Source organism: Amblyomma americanum, chromosome 8 (genome assembly GCF_052857255.1).
Source record: "Amblyomma americanum isolate KBUSLIRL-KWMA chromosome 8, ASM5285725v1, whole genome shotgun sequence".
NCBI lineage: Eukaryota > Metazoa > Arthropoda > Arachnida > Ixodida > Ixodidae > Amblyomma > Amblyomma americanum.
The window spans coordinates 69,073,215-69,092,315 of NC_135504.1; the positions used below are offsets into that span (position 1 = coordinate 69,073,215).

General features: G+C 45.0%; 1 protein-coding gene across 2 annotated transcripts in view; it reads right to left on the reverse strand.

Annotated features, from left to right (window-relative positions):
* LOC144100420 (uncharacterized) overlaps positions 1-19,101 on the reverse strand; it is a 37,149-nt gene continuing 18,048 nt past the window's right edge. The window contains exons 5-7 of one of the 2 annotated variants that reach the window (XM_077633380.1): positions 9,803-9,841; positions 8,470-8,499; positions 1-56 (exon numbers count right to left, since the gene is read on the reverse strand). In XM_077633380.1, coding sequence (XP_077489506.1) covers positions 36-56; positions 8,470-8,499; positions 9,803-9,841 — 90 coding nt within the window. In that variant the 3' untranslated portion in view covers positions 1-35. The remainder of the gene's footprint in view (positions 57-8,469; positions 8,500-9,802; positions 9,842-19,101) is intronic. The other variant, XM_077633381.1, reaches the window with a different exon arrangement.

Consider the following 19,101-nt stretch of genomic DNA (forward strand, 5'->3'; position numbering starts at 1 on the left):
GAAGGGGTGATAGTGTTTTTATTTCACGTCACTTGTCAGGGGTCACGCATGCAGTCCTGAAAAAGAAAAGATAATTTAAAATAACAAAAATCGACATGCACAATCGCAAGTTCTCCTGATTAAACCGCACATGGCTGGATAGCACGTGACAAACATTTTACTAAAATTCAGATCCAGTTCTCTAGAAGTAAATGCGCTTCTTCATTGAACAGCACTACAATCCACAATGGGGCAAAATGCGTTGGCGGCAATAAAATTAACATATTAGCTGAAGGGGATTGATGTCACCATGCCGCAAAATTCCGGCATTCTGGAGGAAGTGACACCATTGTTCTGGAAATGATCTCACCATATCATCACTTGTACGGATGAATGAAAACATTCATACAGACAAGGTACAAGAAAGGTCTCCCTAACAGGCTTATAAAACGAAATGGTTGCCTGAGAGATGTCATCCTCCTATGCCAAAGCACAGAACACATAGCATGCCGTGTCAGAAAAAAAAACGAGATTTATAAATACACAGAAACGGAGGATAAAAGGGTTGTGTTTCACTCATGCTCTGAAAGCAGGACATGATAAAGAAATAAAGTATTTCTTAAAGTGGCACCAAATACGTTCACATTTTTTTAACATTGCTATTTCCGATAATTAATTTGAAGTAGAAGTGATAATAGAATGGTGATATAAAAAATCTGCTCTAATAAATTATACTTTTGTGCAACATAGCTTGTGCGTATCTTGCCCTTGTTGTCAGCTCTGTAGCGCGTACTGTAGTTTTATTCTTTCCGGTAAACGTTCAAAAATCTGCTCATGCTTCCGCATTTGCAAGACGTAATGAAATTAGGTGTTCATTTCATTTTTTTATTCTTTATTGTTCACAATGCAAAAAAGTGAGCCTAATGCGCTGTTGTGTCTCGTGAACATTTTATGTCGCCGCGATGGGCTATGAGCATTACGGTAAATTAAAAGGCTTCTGCCTCTCCTGCTATTCTTCATTTTTAGTTAGCCCTATTTTCTATTTTACTTTATATAGCCTCCTCCTCGTTTCACCAATTCAAGGTAGGAAACTAGGCTCCTCTGGCTGACATCCCCAGATTTCTTTTACCCTCTTTTTTTCTTTTCATAGGGTAATGTGCATCGACGTCACTGTTGCCGTTGCGGGAGTAGCATGTCATAACCCGAAAACTTGCTTGTTTATGTGCTGCCAACGTCAAAGTTGCACAGGTTGACCTGATGTTTAGCGGCATTGCGAGTAACTGAGTTGGCGCTTTTAAGATTGTGCCACCATGTAGTGTGCTCTTGGTCGACCTGGTAGAGACTGCACTGATGAAGGCGAGAAACATAGTGCTGTATAAAAGCCACCAATGTTCACCTCCCCACGGGTTGTTGAAAAATTTCAGTTTGTATACTTCGTACATTAACTGGCGTATTCATGCAGGAGGTGATGAGTAGCTTGGGAAAGCCCAGTGGACTGCGTGCAAAGGCACAATTTCGGTTTCAATGGCTGGGAGAAAGACAAACTGCCGATTGAAGCATTTTCAAGTGTCATCCACCAGATCCCATGTGCTGGTTGCCCCCAGGAACAGGAAAGTTCCTCAGAAGGCTTAACGACCACAAACGTGACGTAAGAAATAATAATCACACGACGAACGTCATTGCCGAGCAAGTGCAAGAGAATGCTCATACGACTGACGTGGACCACGCCATTGTCATCGCTAAGGAAAGGAACGTGTCATCTCGGCGGCTGATGGAATCTCCAATCATCCAATTGACACCAGCTACCATGAACCGGGTGCAAGGAACCATGCCACCCATCTACGCACGCTCCTTGCGCCACGTGTTACGTATATAAGTCGAGACCATTTCTTGTCCCGCTCAATGATCAAGGAACCCGTACGAGGTTTCGAAACGTCTTTGAATTTCATGACATGGCCAGTGACCGCATTCCTTTTTCTTTAATAGAAGGTATGGTTCTTAGTCAGGGTGCTCAATGAGATTAGCAAGTTTGTGGGCATCATATGGCTGCATGTGTGACAGATTAAGTTTCATAAGTCAATGGCACTGTAAGGACCATTGCTCTGCAGTTGATACACTTTACTGATTGCTATGACTTCGTTCTTGTCATGAGGTTGGAGAGTTCGGCTGTAGTGCGAGGGCTAGCATTCGCATTTCAGGTAGAGCAACACAGTCGACCACGTTTTTTATCAGTTACATAGTTGTCCATGTTGCTGATGCGCTAAACTGTTCGCAGTGAGTGGGACCAAGGTGTATGTATTAGATTTTAGGCGTGGTCTCGGCGAGTTGACAGGTATTTGTTGTGTCCGACAGTATCCAGTAGACAGTACCGGACGCTGCAGCCTCTGGGTCTCTTTACGACTGTCATGTCTGAGCTGCTCTCGGGCAAAGGTGACATATTAAGCTGTGCTACACGAAAGAGAGGCGTGGGCGCTTAGCCAAAGTCTGCCAGGTGCTTCTATTTTCGGATCAATTTCGCCTCAATTTCGCCGTCGAAATCGACTGCGGTCCAAAAGCGATGGCGTTCAGCGGGGCTCATGGAGGCCTACTGCACTGCAGAAGTGTTGTTTGCAACAACCCCGCGGTCGAAATACCGAACGGTCGTCAGTGTGCGCGTGCATGGTTGTGAAGCAGCTAATTTTAAACCTCAGTGCTTCACACTTACCCAGTTGAGAACGGGCTTCACTAGTAGACGCGGCACTTGTAGCTTAAGTACATGTGTATTGCAGGCATTGCTGAACTTCAGAGCACATAGAACAGCTCGTGTGGAGCGTCTACATCACTCTTGATGTGGAACATTTTATGGATACCCTGCAGACTACCTAGATTTCAAGAACATGAGACGAACTAGGGAACATCCGGTTTGCTGTCCAAACTGTCTTGGCATCGTGATTAAGAACCATCTCAAGACCAGCCAGCGATTTCAATGCCTTCCAGTTTGAAGTGGAAGATTCACCAGAAATATGCAAGCTAAGCGCACTGTTGGCAACGAAACTGTCAGGCTCTGGATATTTGCAGAATGCGGTAACCTCTTCCCGCGTGGTGATTGCCCTTTTATGAGAATATTTATGAATTGCAAAAAGAAATAGCGAAACTCATCAGTTTTCTGTGCTCTGGCTTCACTGTAGGTGTTGGCATACAGTATGGGCTTATAACAAGCGGTTCTGAAACGACTGGCTAAAATTGCTGCATAACCCTTGTTAAAATTATTCCTCTTTACGCTCCTCCAAAATACTTCTCCACTAAAAGGCACGTCCGTTTAATAGTCAAGCAGTCGCATCTTGTGCAAATAACCTGAAGCTACAGGAAATGCATTTATATAACGCTGTGCCGCACTTTTCGACTAGAACTTCCTTGAAAGCATTTTAGAAAACATGTATCAACTACACCCCATCGCAATTGTTAACGTCTAGTCGAACATGATTACATGGTTTTGCTATTAAAGATTATGGTCCTCAGCTTCCAAACCCTAAAAAAAACGCTGTATGATGAAATAACCCACATACGCAACAATTCTGGACGAACACATTTTTGAGCTGTGAACATTTGACGAACGTCATTGTTTCATATAATGTTAGATTTCACAATAACAATCAATATATTCGCAGATTACCCGGCGGCAGACTTTCATTTTTCCTATTCACGTATCTACCATCGTCAAAAGCGTTCCCTTTTTGTTTTCTATGGCAGTCTTGACTGTTCGATTCCATCGATGGAAACTCATAAAAATAAAGATTTCGCTACATATGAGAAGAATGAACCATTAGCTCTATTATTTCCATAGCAGTATCTTACAGCTTTCAAAATTAAAAGTTTTTTGTCCGAGAATGTTGGACATGATATGGTTTGTCATATAAATGTTACACAGTTATCTTATAAATATCTTAGAATTGTCATTCGTTTTGCAAAATGATACATTTGTCATAAAAATATCATTCAAACTCATATTATTTGCACGAAATTTGTTTGACGAAATCTGCATGAGGTTATTGCATCATGCAACTTCTTTCAATAAGGCAGCCTATGAAGGGCTCGATGGCAGGCCTACATGTCAGGGAGATTATTGTTTAATCTGTCCGATGCCATGGCAGAACTCTTAAATTTTGTGTTATTGGGTCAACCACCGCAGACACGTTGTTTGTCTTTTGCAGGCATATTGTATTTTCCCCGGGGTCACCTGAGGCAATAAAAAGAAAAAGAAGCTGTGATAATGGAATGGCGGCCCTTTCTGGGCTCTAAGCTTTTTTATCCGATTCCTGGGTTGCCGTTTGCGGGGCTGTTTATTTTTCCAGACGCAACGCCAGCATTGTTTACTTTGCTGATCCTGATCTCGTACTCAAGCTGCTACTATGTCAACTTTTTAACGAGAGCTCAAGCTATGTGTTGTGCGGACATACAATACTGCACGTCTTTATCATGAAGGATTTCAAGCACTTTCCCGCCTGAATCTCTGGCTCATTTGCGAAGCTCCAAAATTTCTCGGAGCTTCTCCGCTATGTTAAGAACACATGCTTCGGTGTAAGAGAGCGTTCTTACTATTAAGTTTCTTAGTACCTGCCGCCTGTTGGATTTGATGTCCATCCCATGCCACCTCCTTCCCGTGCAGGAGTTGCGCAAAAGGTGTTGCTCTAAGTTTCTTACATCGCTTTCCAAACATGCCAGAAAGATTGAAGATTTCAAAAACATGGCGCACAACTAAAAAAAATTGCGCCTGATTTCTATGTCACAACTCTTCATTCAATGATGCCCGCTTTTCTGAGAAACTGAGTTTAAAGGGCGAATTGCTTGATTTGGCATTAAAACAATGTGAAGGGTGAGAATCAGTCAATGTGAGGCGCCAAGGAAAAATGTATTCCTCGGTGTAATGATCGTGCGTAAAAAGGCTTGTCATACTTGATAAAGCAATACGTGGACACATGAGCTTCATTTCAAAACTACAACGCGACAGCGTGTATGGATATTTGGCATTTTTTTCTTTATTAGTATGTCTTTTTGATTTCATCCACTCATTTGCATACATCAGTAGGCACACTAGACCACATGATAAACCTTAAGAGACAAATTCTTTAACCAGTAGTTCGCGAGTGTGTTTTTCCCGCGCGAACATAAAATAAAGAAAAAACAACTGTAGTGGCCTAGGAATAGCATGTCTGAGCGAACATAAAATAAAAAAACACCCTTAGTGGCCGAGGAGTAGCGTGTCTAATTCTGAAATCGAGGGTTATAGCTTGAATTTTGACCTGATTAGGCAAAATTTTTATTTTAACTGCCATTTATTTTCTTTACATCTATACGTGTCCCAATGACATTTCGGTCATGAAACGACCTCGAAATCTTTATTTAACAAATTTTTTTTTCATTACACAAGCCCCTATGTTTGACGTCACGAACATGTCGACCCTTCCCGACACGCCAAGCCAACAACAACGGCAGCTTCTGCGCTGAACGGGAGTTTAACGCAGTCGTGTAAATCTGCTTAAGAGAACACTAGTGCCGAAATAGTGATTTTTGTTGCAAAATCGCTTTGCTGGATCTTGCTGGTTTTATAATTAGCGAGCCTTTCTCTTTCATGTCCAGCAATAAGAGCACTGAATAGACGACGAGAAACTACTAGATCCTGCGAACGTAAACACGCCAAGTGACCGCAAAACAATCACAATTCAGCTTAATTGAGAAATTCAATGAGCGGCGTTTCCCGCAATTCCGGTGCTGCACGCTGGCAACGGAAACGTTCTTGTTTCACAGGCATGCTTCCGCAGTGTCTTAGCTAGCAAAAAATTGAAAATGCATTTTTTCTTGCCCCTGAAGATGCATCTCCTCTCTTTAAATCATTTTGGGCGCCATTTTCTTCGTTTTTTTTCACGCAACCTCTGGGCTTCAGCTTGACATTATTGATGTTTCCCTTATAAAAATGGTCTATAGATAGTCTATAGCCTTGATATCGACTCTATTGCCTTTCTATAGACATTTCTTTTTCTCTATCATAGTCTACAGAATCTCTAGAAAAACGTCTACTAAAAGTTTATGGCAATAAATCTATAGATTGTCTATAAAATTTCTATTGCCTATTGACTATTATCTAGCATTTGTCTATAGGCAGTGTATAGATGTTATAGAAAGAAGTCTATGGACACTCTATAAAATTTCTGAAGAAACTTTTATCGGAGGGATACCCTCGTCAGACGACAAATAAATTTGGTACAAACATCTTGTACTGCATGCCGAATGCAGCAATACTAGATTCATTCCAATTTTTGTTGGAGATTGGGATTAAAATGTGTTCCATGCATTGTTTTCCAATCATGAGGAGACATTCTTAGCAGTACAAGTTTTTTTAAAAATTGATAAACTGCATACGCGGCAAATTTGCTCTAATTTTATAAAAGAGATCATACTCAGGAAGGTGCAACTTGTTCCAGAGCTATTATGCGGATATAGGGGCAACAAATAGATACGCAAAGAACACAACATCGCCTGAACATGTAGAAGTGTGCGAATTTTTCAAATGCCGAATTGAATCCGTCTTTATCGCAAGCACAGAGTCGAACACCTAAACTGACCCACATGTGTAGTGTCAATATTATTATGTTTTTATTTTTAAACTGTAAAATTCTCAACAATAACGTATTTCGCTACTGTGTTTCGAACTTTGTAAACATGCTTTGTTCTCTATATGGCATGCTACAGCTCCATACATACTGGCTGGGCACAAGTGCTTTGCGATTCAAACCACTCCCATTGCCATTTTTAGAAGGAACTGAAAAAGGACTCTCAAATGTCAAATTCTTATTCACCTGGCACAAGTATTAAAGGAGTATAGACACCTAACTTTTGGGTGCGTTTTTTTGTTTTTAGTCATGCGTAAGCCATTATTATACATGCATTACCACCTGCAAATCTCCTGCGACCACTAAATAATTTATAGTCGCATTTCTTTCTTGTGCTGCTTCAGTTTCGGTTGCAAAAGCCGAATGAGGACTATGACATCAACCTGCGCTTACACGTCGCGTGAGGCGTGAAATAATTCAATATAATCGCTGCTTCCACGTTCGTTGCCATTCCGGCTCTTGAGGAAGACTGGCTTCAGCACTGGAGTAAATTAACACAACGAACCAGCGATTTTATGGACGTTTTTTTGTGCCTGACGTGAAACAAAAGCACACTCTGACATCAAAGCCATCGTTCGGCTGTTGAAACCAAAACCAGAACAGCGTGACAGAAAAAATCGATTATGAACTGTTTAGCGGTCGTAGGCGAATAACACACGGTGACTCATGCTCATGCATAGTAGTGTCTTCCGCATCATTATGGAGAAGAAAACATGGCATCAAAATCAGGTGTCTATACTCCTTTAACGATGCATTTTGTTCTCCATCATGTCCTCTATAGGGAACAAAACACATCAAAAAAATTGGCAGTGGCTTAACTTGCCTAACCATGGAATCTAGCGAAAAGCAAGGACGCTTGCTAAGCGTCTGAGGCTCGTCCATTGCAGCTCAGCTACACGCTTGCGACAGCCTTTCTACATGTACCCACACGACTACGTGACTATGACGTGGCATCACATGCTCCGGTGACATTCATATGGGATGCCATCACGTGTCTTCACATCGCCCGATCGGATATTCTTAGGGTCAAACGTCAACCCAAAAGTCACCCAAAGTCAAAGGTCAACTCAAGGTCAGAGGTCAAAGGTCAACTGTGTGTGACTGGTGTTGTGTCAACAGATAAAGGCTTGGCGTGCTCGTCGTTCGCACCAGGTTAGCCTTTAGCAGGCTGCGAGGTCGTTCGAAACGGGCTCAGCCCACGAGGGGCGCAGCGGGGTTTACGGAGCCTCTCCCAAGCAGACACCCCCAAAGAAAGCCGGGCACCAGGCCGGGGGCCGCTTGTACCCATTTTTACTGGTGGGTGTCCGGCGGTGGGTCTCGAACCAACCACCTCCCGCAGCCGAGACGGGCGCCCAACCAACTAGACCATATATTGTACCATATATGGTAATGCACGGCTAACGTGGTTGGGTTGAAGGTCGTTCAAGGGCATTATCCGGCCTACGCGACGCGTGCTTTACCTACAGTTGTGAAGCTTTCCGGTATAATAAATGTCGCCCTTGAGTGAGGCGTTAGGGGATGGCTAAGGCAGAAAGTGAAAGAAAGAAGAGAGAGAGGCACCGAAGTAACGGTGCTTCGTTTTTTTTTCTTTCACTTAGGATCCCCTGCCATGAGCGGAGATGGCACTGTTCCGTGTTTCGATTGAATTTCGCCACCAGAAGCCGAGGTCGGGTTTGACCCCCGCGTTTGCATTCAGTGTCCGAACTCTGTCATCACCTAGGTGCCGTGGTCTCTAGAGCATATGAAAGGCACTGAATAATTTTCACTTTCACGGCCACGTAAGGGCCGGCTTCAAATTCTCATTCGTACTGCTCCGTAATGAAAGCGGCCCAAGAGTTCTCACCATAATTTCACTGCCGATTTCACTCTCTTCCTGGAAATAAAAGTAGGAAGACGAAAATCAGTGCGGCGAGTCCATGTTTTCGTAAACTGAGACTTAAAGAAAGGCTTATAAAAAGGGTCTATAGTGTATGGACTTCTTATACACTCTATTGCCTTCCTATAGATATTTCTTCTTGTGTATTCATTATCTATATACCATTTATAGACAAAAGTATAATAAAAGTGTACGGCCATCAATCTATAAATTCTCTATAGACTGTCTATAGGCTTTGTATCGCTTACAGACTGCTCTCTAGTGTTTGTATCTAGAGATTTTATAGACTTAATATAAAAACGTTTATGGACAGTCTTTTGAGTCTCTAAAAAATTTCTGGGAGAGTAGACACCTAATTTTGGAGGCATGTTTTTCTCTCTGCAATAATGCGGAAGATACTACTATGCAGGAGTCACCATGAGATATTCGCCTACGAACAATAAATAATTTATAATAGAATTTGTTCTGTCAGGCTGCTTCGGTTTCAACAGCCGAGCGATGGCTGTAACGCAAGGAGCGCTTTTGTGTCATGTGAGGCATGGAAAAACGCCTATATAATCACTGCTTAATCGTTTGAATTCACTGCAGTAATGAATCGAGCCTTCCTCGAGAGCCGAAATTACAACTAATGTGAAAGCAGAGATAATATTGCAATTTCTCATGTCTCACGTGACCTGGAAGCACATGTTGATGTCACATTCATCATTAGGCTGTTAAAACCGAAAGCGAAACAGCGCGATAAAGAAATGCGATTATAAATTATTTAGTGGTCGTAGGAGAATATCAGGTGGTAATCCATGTATAATAATGACTAACGCATCATTTCAAAGAAGAAAGCACGCACCGAAAAGTTAGGTGTCTACAATCCTTTAAGGTTAAAATTTCTGCTGCTCCTTCTCGGTAACACATAAAAATCCGGAGCGGAGGACTTTCAGTGCTGCACTTCTGACCTCAATATTATAGGAACATGTTGCTTATTTAGGTTCATATAAGCACCTGGCTGAGCTCTTGTAGAAGAGGCAAAGTGTTCGTCCTACGGGGAGAGGCGATTAAGATACAACTGCAATTACGGTTGTATTAGCGCAAAAAACGATGTAACATCACATATTATTTTAATGAGCAGTTAAGCTCAGACATTTTTGCGAAAATGATCATTTGACCCTAGTCTTCAGGGAACGACTGTGAAAAGGTTTTTAAATATTTCTAATAGTCCCATGCATGATCGAATCTAGAATCATCAGTGAGCATGCCGTCCCTACACTGAGAGTAGTTCAAGGCGGGAATTTATGAACTGACTTACGCCAAGACAAATGGTGAAACAGCCCTTCACGATGTACATCTGTGAAATAGGAATAAGAAATGGAGAGGTCAGATACCTGTTGTGAGACAGAACGCAGGTCGGTGCAAAAGTCATATTTAATACGAGTGCAGAAGCTTCCGGTTAAACCTTGTTCTCTTCATCGTATAGTTATTTAATGTTTATTTCTACCTGCTCTGAAACAAAAAAAAACGACTTAAAGGGATAGATACCATAAGAAGCTACTGGCTTCTTTTACGCCAGCAGAATCAAGTGGCGCTTCACGCCATTATTACAAGGAAATGGGAAAAATGCCTGCGGCTCAGCCCTGCTAAGCCTGGTTATGCAAGCGCAATCTTCTGTTATGCGTAGTTATGCTGTGTTACTAAGCCAGGTGGGACTCAACCTATTCGCCCATTAACCGAAGCAGCAGCGGAGGCAGAAGCAGCAGCGGTGCCTCCAAACCTCTATGCTGCCGACTTCCAGCATCCTTCAACCGCCGTTGAGCCAGTCGACGCTCCCGTTCTCCGTCGGTCCCTGCACTCCGCTAGCTTGACACGTTTAACTTCCCAGCCTCCAGATAAATACTTAGCATGACTGGCAACGTTCGCCGGAGGATCAGAGTCAGCCCGTCGTCTACGAGACCGCCCCGACGGCGTAGACTGTACCGGCCGACTCGCTTCATCCAGAGCGAGAAGCTGCGAGGCGGCAGTGTGTATGCACGCCAGAGCGGCGCCGTCTCCCTTTCAAGCCAACGGCAAGTCACGTGGTTAGCCACGTGGACACAGCTGGAGAGGTGGTGGCCGGCGCAGCGGCGGCGGCGAGCCACGTGGTACGTCCCGTGGCTGACAAACCTCCACTCGTACACTTGAAGGTGAAATGTACCGCGCCGGTGACCTTGGCTCGACGATAGTCAAGCGCTCGCTTTAAAAAAAATACCGCATTCAAAGTACTACAACGTGCTCGTAGCACCGTCAGTGACGTAAAAAATTGGCGGTGTTTTAGCTGTGATTAAACGTCGAGTGACGCTATAGCTATAGCTTGCCGAGTGGAACTTGTTCAGTTGAATTGCAGTCAGTCTTTCGCAGCTCCGTTTCGCTGGGCGTTCCTTCTTCATCTTCGTCCCACTTAACCGGGCGCATGCGCACAGCTGTGGCAGCTCGGTTTCGCCGGCGCCCCGCACCACCGGCAGCAGCAGCTGTTCCGCACCACGTAGCTGGTCACGTGACCAACCACGTAATCAGCCACGGCGCCGCGCCATCGGCAACTGCTTCACACCACGTGACCAGCCACATGACAGCGTGGCGGCGCAGCCACAGGGTGGCGGCGCCACCACGCTGAAGGCTCGAAATGCTACCGTAATGTAGCTATCGCTACTAAAGAGATGACTCTGGCGAACAGAACAATGACCTTGGATGCACTTCTCCGGTGACTTTTTCGGAGCGGGGAACAGATATTGAAAGGCGTAAGAAAGAATGTGAGAGTAAAATGCGCAAATTAAGAGATAAGGCATTAAGTTCAAGATCGGTGCTTCAAATGCCATCGCTTAAGTTCCTCACATGAAAATAAAAACAGGAGACACACAAGCTCCGCCTTAAGGATATTAGGCGATAGCTTAATTGGTCCTTTATTGACCTGGGGCCCTCTTTGCATATCACCTCGAGTGCACGGACATTGTTCTCTATATTAGCTTGTGTTGGTAATTTTCATTTTTTAATTTTAAGGTATATAACTTTATTCTTGTTTTGGCAGCATTACACAATGCCTTCCTTTTACAATAGTCAAAAGAACTTTCCTCATTAATCGAGGTGAAGCGTGCCCAGCTCGCGATTCGAGTCCCAGTTCTGCCATTTTCTTTTCAGCACTATTAATTTCGTCCTTCAGAGGCACTTGATGGAATGGCGCCATGACCTTTGAGACCAATGACGATATTTGTAGTGACGTCATCAGTGGTTTACTGCGTGATCATCGGGGGTGTCTGAATTAGCCACGTGATGTCATGTCGTTTTCGCGTAACAACCGGCTCCCCCAGTCCCGACTGTGTGCAAACGCCAACAAGGGTGGTCTCTGCGCTTAACAGGACCATTAAAGTTATTCCGCAATAGCGTCTCCTGCGCACGCGAAGTCGTTTGGGTGGAGCCAGGGGCGGCCAATTCGCTTGCGCTGCCGATGTCCATAAATCATTATGCGTCTAGACTATTACGTCTCCATTATGCTAAAAGCGTCGATCATAACCTCAATGTATTAGTCGTTGGGGGCTTGCAGTAAAATCAAGTGATCGTGCAGCTCTCCAGGACGGAGACTTGGCTTTCCATTGAGCCCGATAACATTTGCATACGTTACCATTCACTTAGCACTTTACTCTCATAAACACTGCCCCGTCATCTCTTGGAAAGGCAAGCACTGTACCGTCCTTCTAATACCGGCACCTATTTACAGAAAATCGTTTTTCTAATGGGGCACATGGGGACAAATTTCTTACTGCCGAATTCCTTCACTGTATCTTTGTTTTTTTTTCTCACTTGAGAACCCATCGTCATTGAGCCTTCCTATGCGAACAGAATGCCGTGAGACGTGTCAGAGCTTGACTTCTTTTGGTGCTCCTGTTGTTAGCCACTTCCTGGAGATGCCATGGCTGCGGGTTGTGAATGCATCCTGAGAGTCCACTCTGAATACGTCTTTCACGCTATGAACGTTCTATACGTTCGGGGGAGAAGAAAGAGCTCCAGGCTATTGAGAAGGTTCTATTGCAGAACGTGCAGTCAACACACATTCATCCTAGACCTAAAGTGCACGAGGAAGAACTCATCAGTAATTTTAAGTGTACGCATTTTAGAGGAGTAAGGACGAATTCCGCGGCATTGGATCACTGTGGGATCCAGAAAACAGCAGTACCACTAACAAGCAACCAGGTTGATATAACTGGTTCGTTCCCTCCACTACCCTTGTCTAGGAAGAAAAGGTTGGCGTCAGACAGCAATCTCACAACAGACCTCCAGGCGCTGGAACAGAGCTTTAATGAATTTGAAGCCAGGATGTAAATGTGCGTCGCTTAATTTTGAGCCATAATGAGAGCGCAGTACACTAAAATGAAGCGGGGTATCACCGCTGTCGAAAATAAGGTTAAAAGCCAACTGAAACCTATACGAACGCAACTAGAAAAACCTTTATGTGACTTTGCCACAAACAAGATAAACGATTAACGCAGTTTATGCACTAAGCTCTGCCGGCACAAAGACCCGCCATTATGAAACCGCAACCTCCACAACAACATAGTAGTCAATCGTAACTTTACGATAAGGCAGCTGACTGGAGGGTTCCGAGCCAAACCGACCCGCCTATCGCCGCCTTGTTCAAATTTCCACCCCATCACCCGATATGACATGCGACTTCCCATGCGACTTCCCAGGCCACCAAACCATCTATTCGCACGGTATAGATGAACGGAATGCAGCCACTTTGATCCACAGCAACCTTACTGTGACATTGACATGGAGCGTCTTCTCATAAAAATCCTTTCTAGAAAACGAAGGCTGCCCCCTCTATCCATCCTTAATCTTTACAGCCGCCCCAATGCTACGGAACCCACTCTGATTGATGCCCTCGCTAGAGCAAGTAAAGCACCTCAGCCCTATCCCTTCGTCATAGTAGGTGACTTTAACGGTTCTCATACAGAATGGGGTATAAGTACATCCTTTGTCCGAAAGTTTCGAGACTGATTTATTTTCATCTCTAGAAATGATTCCCCAAAACAACTGTTGGTGCGTATGTGTAGCGACGTCTCTTCGGGCTAACCTGAGCGATTTATGTTAATTGCTGTGGCAGCCGCTAGAAGGCACTACATGTAGAAAAATACGTTGTCACTAGTCCTCTGTGCATTCTACTGCGTGTGAATGTGGAGAGATCAACGTCCACCTCCAACAGCGTGTAAACATGAAATTCTGTTTGATGCTTGGCAAGAAAGCCATACAGACATATGAGATCTTTCGTGACGCTTACGGCAACGAGACATTATCGCGGGCGCGAGTTCTCGAGTGGCACAAGAGGTTCGTTTCGGGGAGAACGTCGGTGGAAGACGACACAAGACATTGGCGCCCTTCAAGCTCACGGAATGAAAACAACGTGGCTCCGATCAGGGGAAATCGTACAGCAAGACCACATCATTACAGTCCGCATGCTATCAGATGCTCTCGACATTAGTAAGAAAATATGCCACGAAATGTTTCCTGAGAACTTGGGGAAACAAAAGCTGAATGCCAGACTTGTGCCGCATTGCCTCACACATTACCAGAAGGACACGCGGGCATCAGTTAGCGCTGATTTGCTCTCCGAGGCAGAGAAGGATGCTGCATTCGTTGACAGCATCATTGCTGAAGACGAAACATGCTGTTTTCAATACGATCCTCAAACAAAGGGTCAGAGCACCGAATGGCAGTCCACAAGCTCTCCGACGTCGGGAAAGGTGCGGCGACAGAAGAACAAAACAAAGACGATCGATATAGTTTTTTTTCGATGCCAGAGGAATCATATACATCAGGAGTTCGTCCTACAAGGGCAGACGGTGAATCAGGTGTTTTATATTCGCGTGCTCCAACACATGCGTGATGCACTGCGACGCCGTCGCCCTGAATTATGGGCATCTGGACAATAAAGCCTTCTGCACAATAATGCAAGGCCGCACACTGCTGCCAGAGTGACAAAATTTTTCGCCAAGCATACAATTAATGTACTTCCCCACCGATCCGCCATACTCACCTGATCTCTCCCCATGCGATTTTTTCCTGTTTCCTTGTGTGAAGATCGAGAGCTCTAAAAGGCAGCTGGATGGGGAGCGTGGAGGCCATTCAAGACTCCAGGACACAGGATCTGACATCCCTGCCAAGAAAACTATTTTCCAACTGTTTCAAACACCTCAAGAAGCGATGGAAACTGTGTATAGACTGCAAGGGAGACAATTTCGAAGGGGTTCTGCACAAATGATTTTAATGTTAAATGCATTTTTTTAATTTACTCAGTTTTGAAGCTTTACGGACAAGGTTTTACAATAAACACAAAGGCACGCGCCTATCAGAAGTTACCCATCAAAACCGGCTCACCTTATATACAGGCAATCTTCCGACTAGGATCGACAACGGTGTCAAAGGAGGCATGTGTCCAGAATTAACTATAGGCAGGAAGCTCCTCAGCCACGGCGACCATTAAACACTTAGCCTCCAGTGAACGCTAGGACACTCGAAAAGCGGATAAAAAGTTAAACGGACTGGTATAAATTTCGCAAAGTCCGAGGAGAAACACCTAACGTTAAAATCTCGAACTTGCACCAATGGGCACTCCTTCTAAACCAAGACGTACTAGCGGCCACTAAAAAAAGAGGTGCAGAGGAGGCCAAACAGCAAACATGTATAATTATTCACCATCGGCATGCCCACCAAGCTTAGCGACAACCGTTGGCGCAAACAACAACATAATCACATGCTCAAACAAAGTATGACCCAAATGGCGCAAAACAAATTGAACATACCTAAGTCCTAGATTCGCAGCAGTGGACGCAAATTTATAATTCTTTGAACGGTACTCTAAGGACGAAAAATACATTAAACTTTCTTCGACACACGCTTAATATGGACTGCTCCAAAGCTGGCACCTGGAACGCGGTCGTCTGGTTAAAACACCAATTCGAAGGTACATACGATTAGCTCATTTATTTCCTAGAAATATAACACTAACACTTCCCCCGCTCTTGAATAGCGGAGAACAAACCGCTTACTAGACGAGAAAATCTCTGAGGCGGACATCTGGGCAGCCCTGCAGCCGCTGCGCACGACCTCCCCAGGGACAGATGGTATAAGCAATGAAACACTCTGTAACCTCGACCCAGGGACAGATGGCATAAGCAATAAAGCACTCTGTAATCTCGATGGGAAATCTATTGCCGCCCCTCATGAATTACATGAACAGATGCCGGAGAGGGTCGTAGTGCACGACAGTGCAAGCAAGCCAAAATTACTTTCATACCGACACCCGTCAAAACTTCCTGTCTGGAAAATCTCCAGCCTATATGCCTCGCCGGCTGCGCCACTACACTGATGGAGGCTGTCGTCCTGAAAGGCTGAGCCGGTACATTGACTACGACCAACTGAATCCGAACACCATGCTCGGTTTGCGGCAACACTTGTCCACGCAGGACGTCATGCTCCAACTCAGAAACGAAACCCTTAACCCCGACTTCTCCTACCGGTGGAGAGCGATGCTCGCACTATACCTATCTAAATCTTTTGATAAGCACTTGGCAATACTCATGGCCCTCAGTAACCTGAATGCCAGCAAGATGACATGCAACTACGTGAAAACTGTCCTGGCAGACAGGTCAGCAGAAATACAACTCACTTCAACCAAACCCCTTTCATCTAGGCGAAACAGATGCCCCATAAGGCGCGGTCCTGTCGGACTTCCATTTTAAGGTGGTCCTCATTCCTCTGGCACATAACCTCAGCAAATTTCCCCATCTGAAACATTTGCGCTACGCAGGCGATATTACACAAGCACTGCTTGAGGAAATTATGTCACTATTGAGAAAACTTTTCCAACCGCCACGGATTTCGGGTAGGCCTTCGTTCTCACCCTTATAACATGTGTTGTTCCTTAGGTTCATCTCCTCTGAGGGGAGAAAGATCCTTAGAATCATTCGTGCAGCATACAAGCAGCCCCCCACATTCCCAAAAATACTCACACCGAAAAACTGTGCCTGCTTGCGGTACACAACATATTCGATAACCTAACCTAGGCACATCTTCCAGCACTGTACGAACGCCTCTCACACACTACAGGAAGATCTATTGTTAGAAAACTCAAAACTGGGTACACCACTACGGATACCTCCCAGCTTTCGCTCGCCAATGAAATTGCCAACCGTATATTCAACCCTCCACTGCCCAAAAACATGCACCCACTGCATGACCAAGGACGACGAGCGGACAGAAGAAAACCCCTGTATAAATTGTACTCCACGTTTACGGGAACATTCCACGTGGAAGCTGTAAAATACGCTCACAAGGAAGCATTTGCACTAGCTGTCGTAGTCAGCCGCGGACGGCACCCTCTGACGGCCACAACCTTCAACGCCGCATGATCGATAGTGGCTCAGGAGGCCTCCATAAAACGCGTCATAGCCAGAAGCAGAGCAGAATACATCCTCAGTTATTCAAAGGCAGCTACAAGGAAGTTCGTTAGGAGAAGGCTCCATGCCACAGCTCTCCATTCTGGCAAGAGCCAAATTGTCCATAGAAATGGGTACCACCTCCTACCTCCCACCCGGAGAACACTGCAGCTCGCGAATGTGCCCGAAGATTCGTCAACCGAGAACAGAGCGAGCCGCACTCTGGTTCGAGAGAGAACGCATGATAGGCTCCATTAAATGACCCTTCACTATCGAAATAATCAACTCAAATGCCTACCTCCACACAACAAATCCCTCACCAAAGCAGAGCAGCTTGCCAGGCAGCAACTTCAAACGGGTACATTCCCAAAACATTATATCTTCTCCATCATGTATCTGGTTGAATACCATTCCCGTTGCAATCTCTGCAATCATTCTGCAGCAAACTTCAATCACATTCTATTAGAGTGCCCAAAGGACCAACACCTTTGAGCCTGAAAATCTCAAAGAAAAGTCAGTGGAAGGCTGTACTTCCTAGCGCCGACCGAAAGGCACAACTCAAGATAGCAGGCTGGGTCCTGGAGGTCGCCAAGAAACATGGACCTGATGCCGCCTAGCGTAGTCGAGACTACCGACGCACCTGTCTAAACCTTATCCCTTATCCTACCCGTAGCTTCTTTGTAAAGCGACCAATAAAATATTTTTCTCCTCCTCGACCACTGGAAAAGAAATGGTTTTAAGGAATCAAAGTGCACAGCAACTTCTTCATTTTTAGGTACCTACCTCCACTGCTTCTTGAGAGAATCATCAACGTAACGAAATGTTACAATGCCGAGGTTTTTCAAGTAAGATTTTATCTACTTTGGACAGAAAAATGTCCCTAAGCAAAAGGTGCGACCTGAGACCGTATGCATACGCCTGATTTCTGGATGTAAAGACCCGCCTGACAACTGACGAAGCTATAACTAAGGTAGAAAGACAACTGTTCTCCGAAACTACCAACAGAATTGCCGCACGCATCTATAAAAGCCAGTTCATCATTGTCCATCCTGATACCGTCTTACACGCGCCTCAGTAGTCTATTCTGCGGCAGTGAGCAAAACAGGTCTTACACGTCAATGCTCACAGCAGAACATCTTCTCCGGTTGCTGTCTATGAGGAACTGGGTAACCGTGGTAGAACTTGGGAAATAAGACTGGTCTTGAATCTCCGCATCTTCAGGTGTTTCTACAGAAACGCGGAAATGTCGTACTGCACGTGCGACTTACGGGCACAATCGTCCCGAAGGAATGCCTTGTTTGTGCGTTTTCGTTGTGAAGAATATATACAAGTGCTTCTATTGGGTAACCATTAACCTTGGACTTAATACCTTCAAGTTATGAAGCCACTCAATATCCTGCTTTCTGTAATAAGATGGTTTACCTTTACTTTTCTGAAATTGCTTGCAATCACCGCCGAAGCCTTCTCAGAGAAAATGTCATTGTCTGCACCAACAAAGGAGCCCTGCTTCTCGAACACTAAGAGCCGCAGTTGGTTGTCAACCAAGTAGTCACACACAGGTTTTAGTCTGTTCCTTGGCTTTCGCTCACATTTCGCTGCCGGCACTACGTCCGTAGCTTCCATCAAGAAATCAAGAATCGTCTTTTCAGTTCCGGAACATAGCGGGCAATGCACCGAGACAACGCCAAAAGGTCAACCGGTCTTACTTCAGGTTGCAGGCAGAACTTCGGGCCACGCTCCAAGGTGCTCTATTGCTCCGCATTCGCATCCATGTCTGCCAGGATTAAAAGCCTAAGGGGTCCCTTTGAGGACCCCTTCGGATGAGGCAGCGTGAGGAGCGCAGTCTTCTAAGTGAACTCCGTCAGTCCGTCAGACGTCTTCGTCCATTTTGCTATCAGTCAGCTCTGTCGATTGTCGCCTAGCTGACATAGTGGGCGCGCAAGTGTTCTCTGTGAAGAAAAGCTTTCCTCCACCACTTTGAAGCCAAGATGAGACAGATCCTACCCGAATGGCCTCGGGAACGCTGCAACCAACCACACAAGGAATGTACAGCTGGAGGTCAACTTCTTTACCTGGCGGACCGAGACGCCGTCCTAAATGTACAAATGCAGAGCGCTATCAGAGCCACTAACACTGCCAGGTTAGG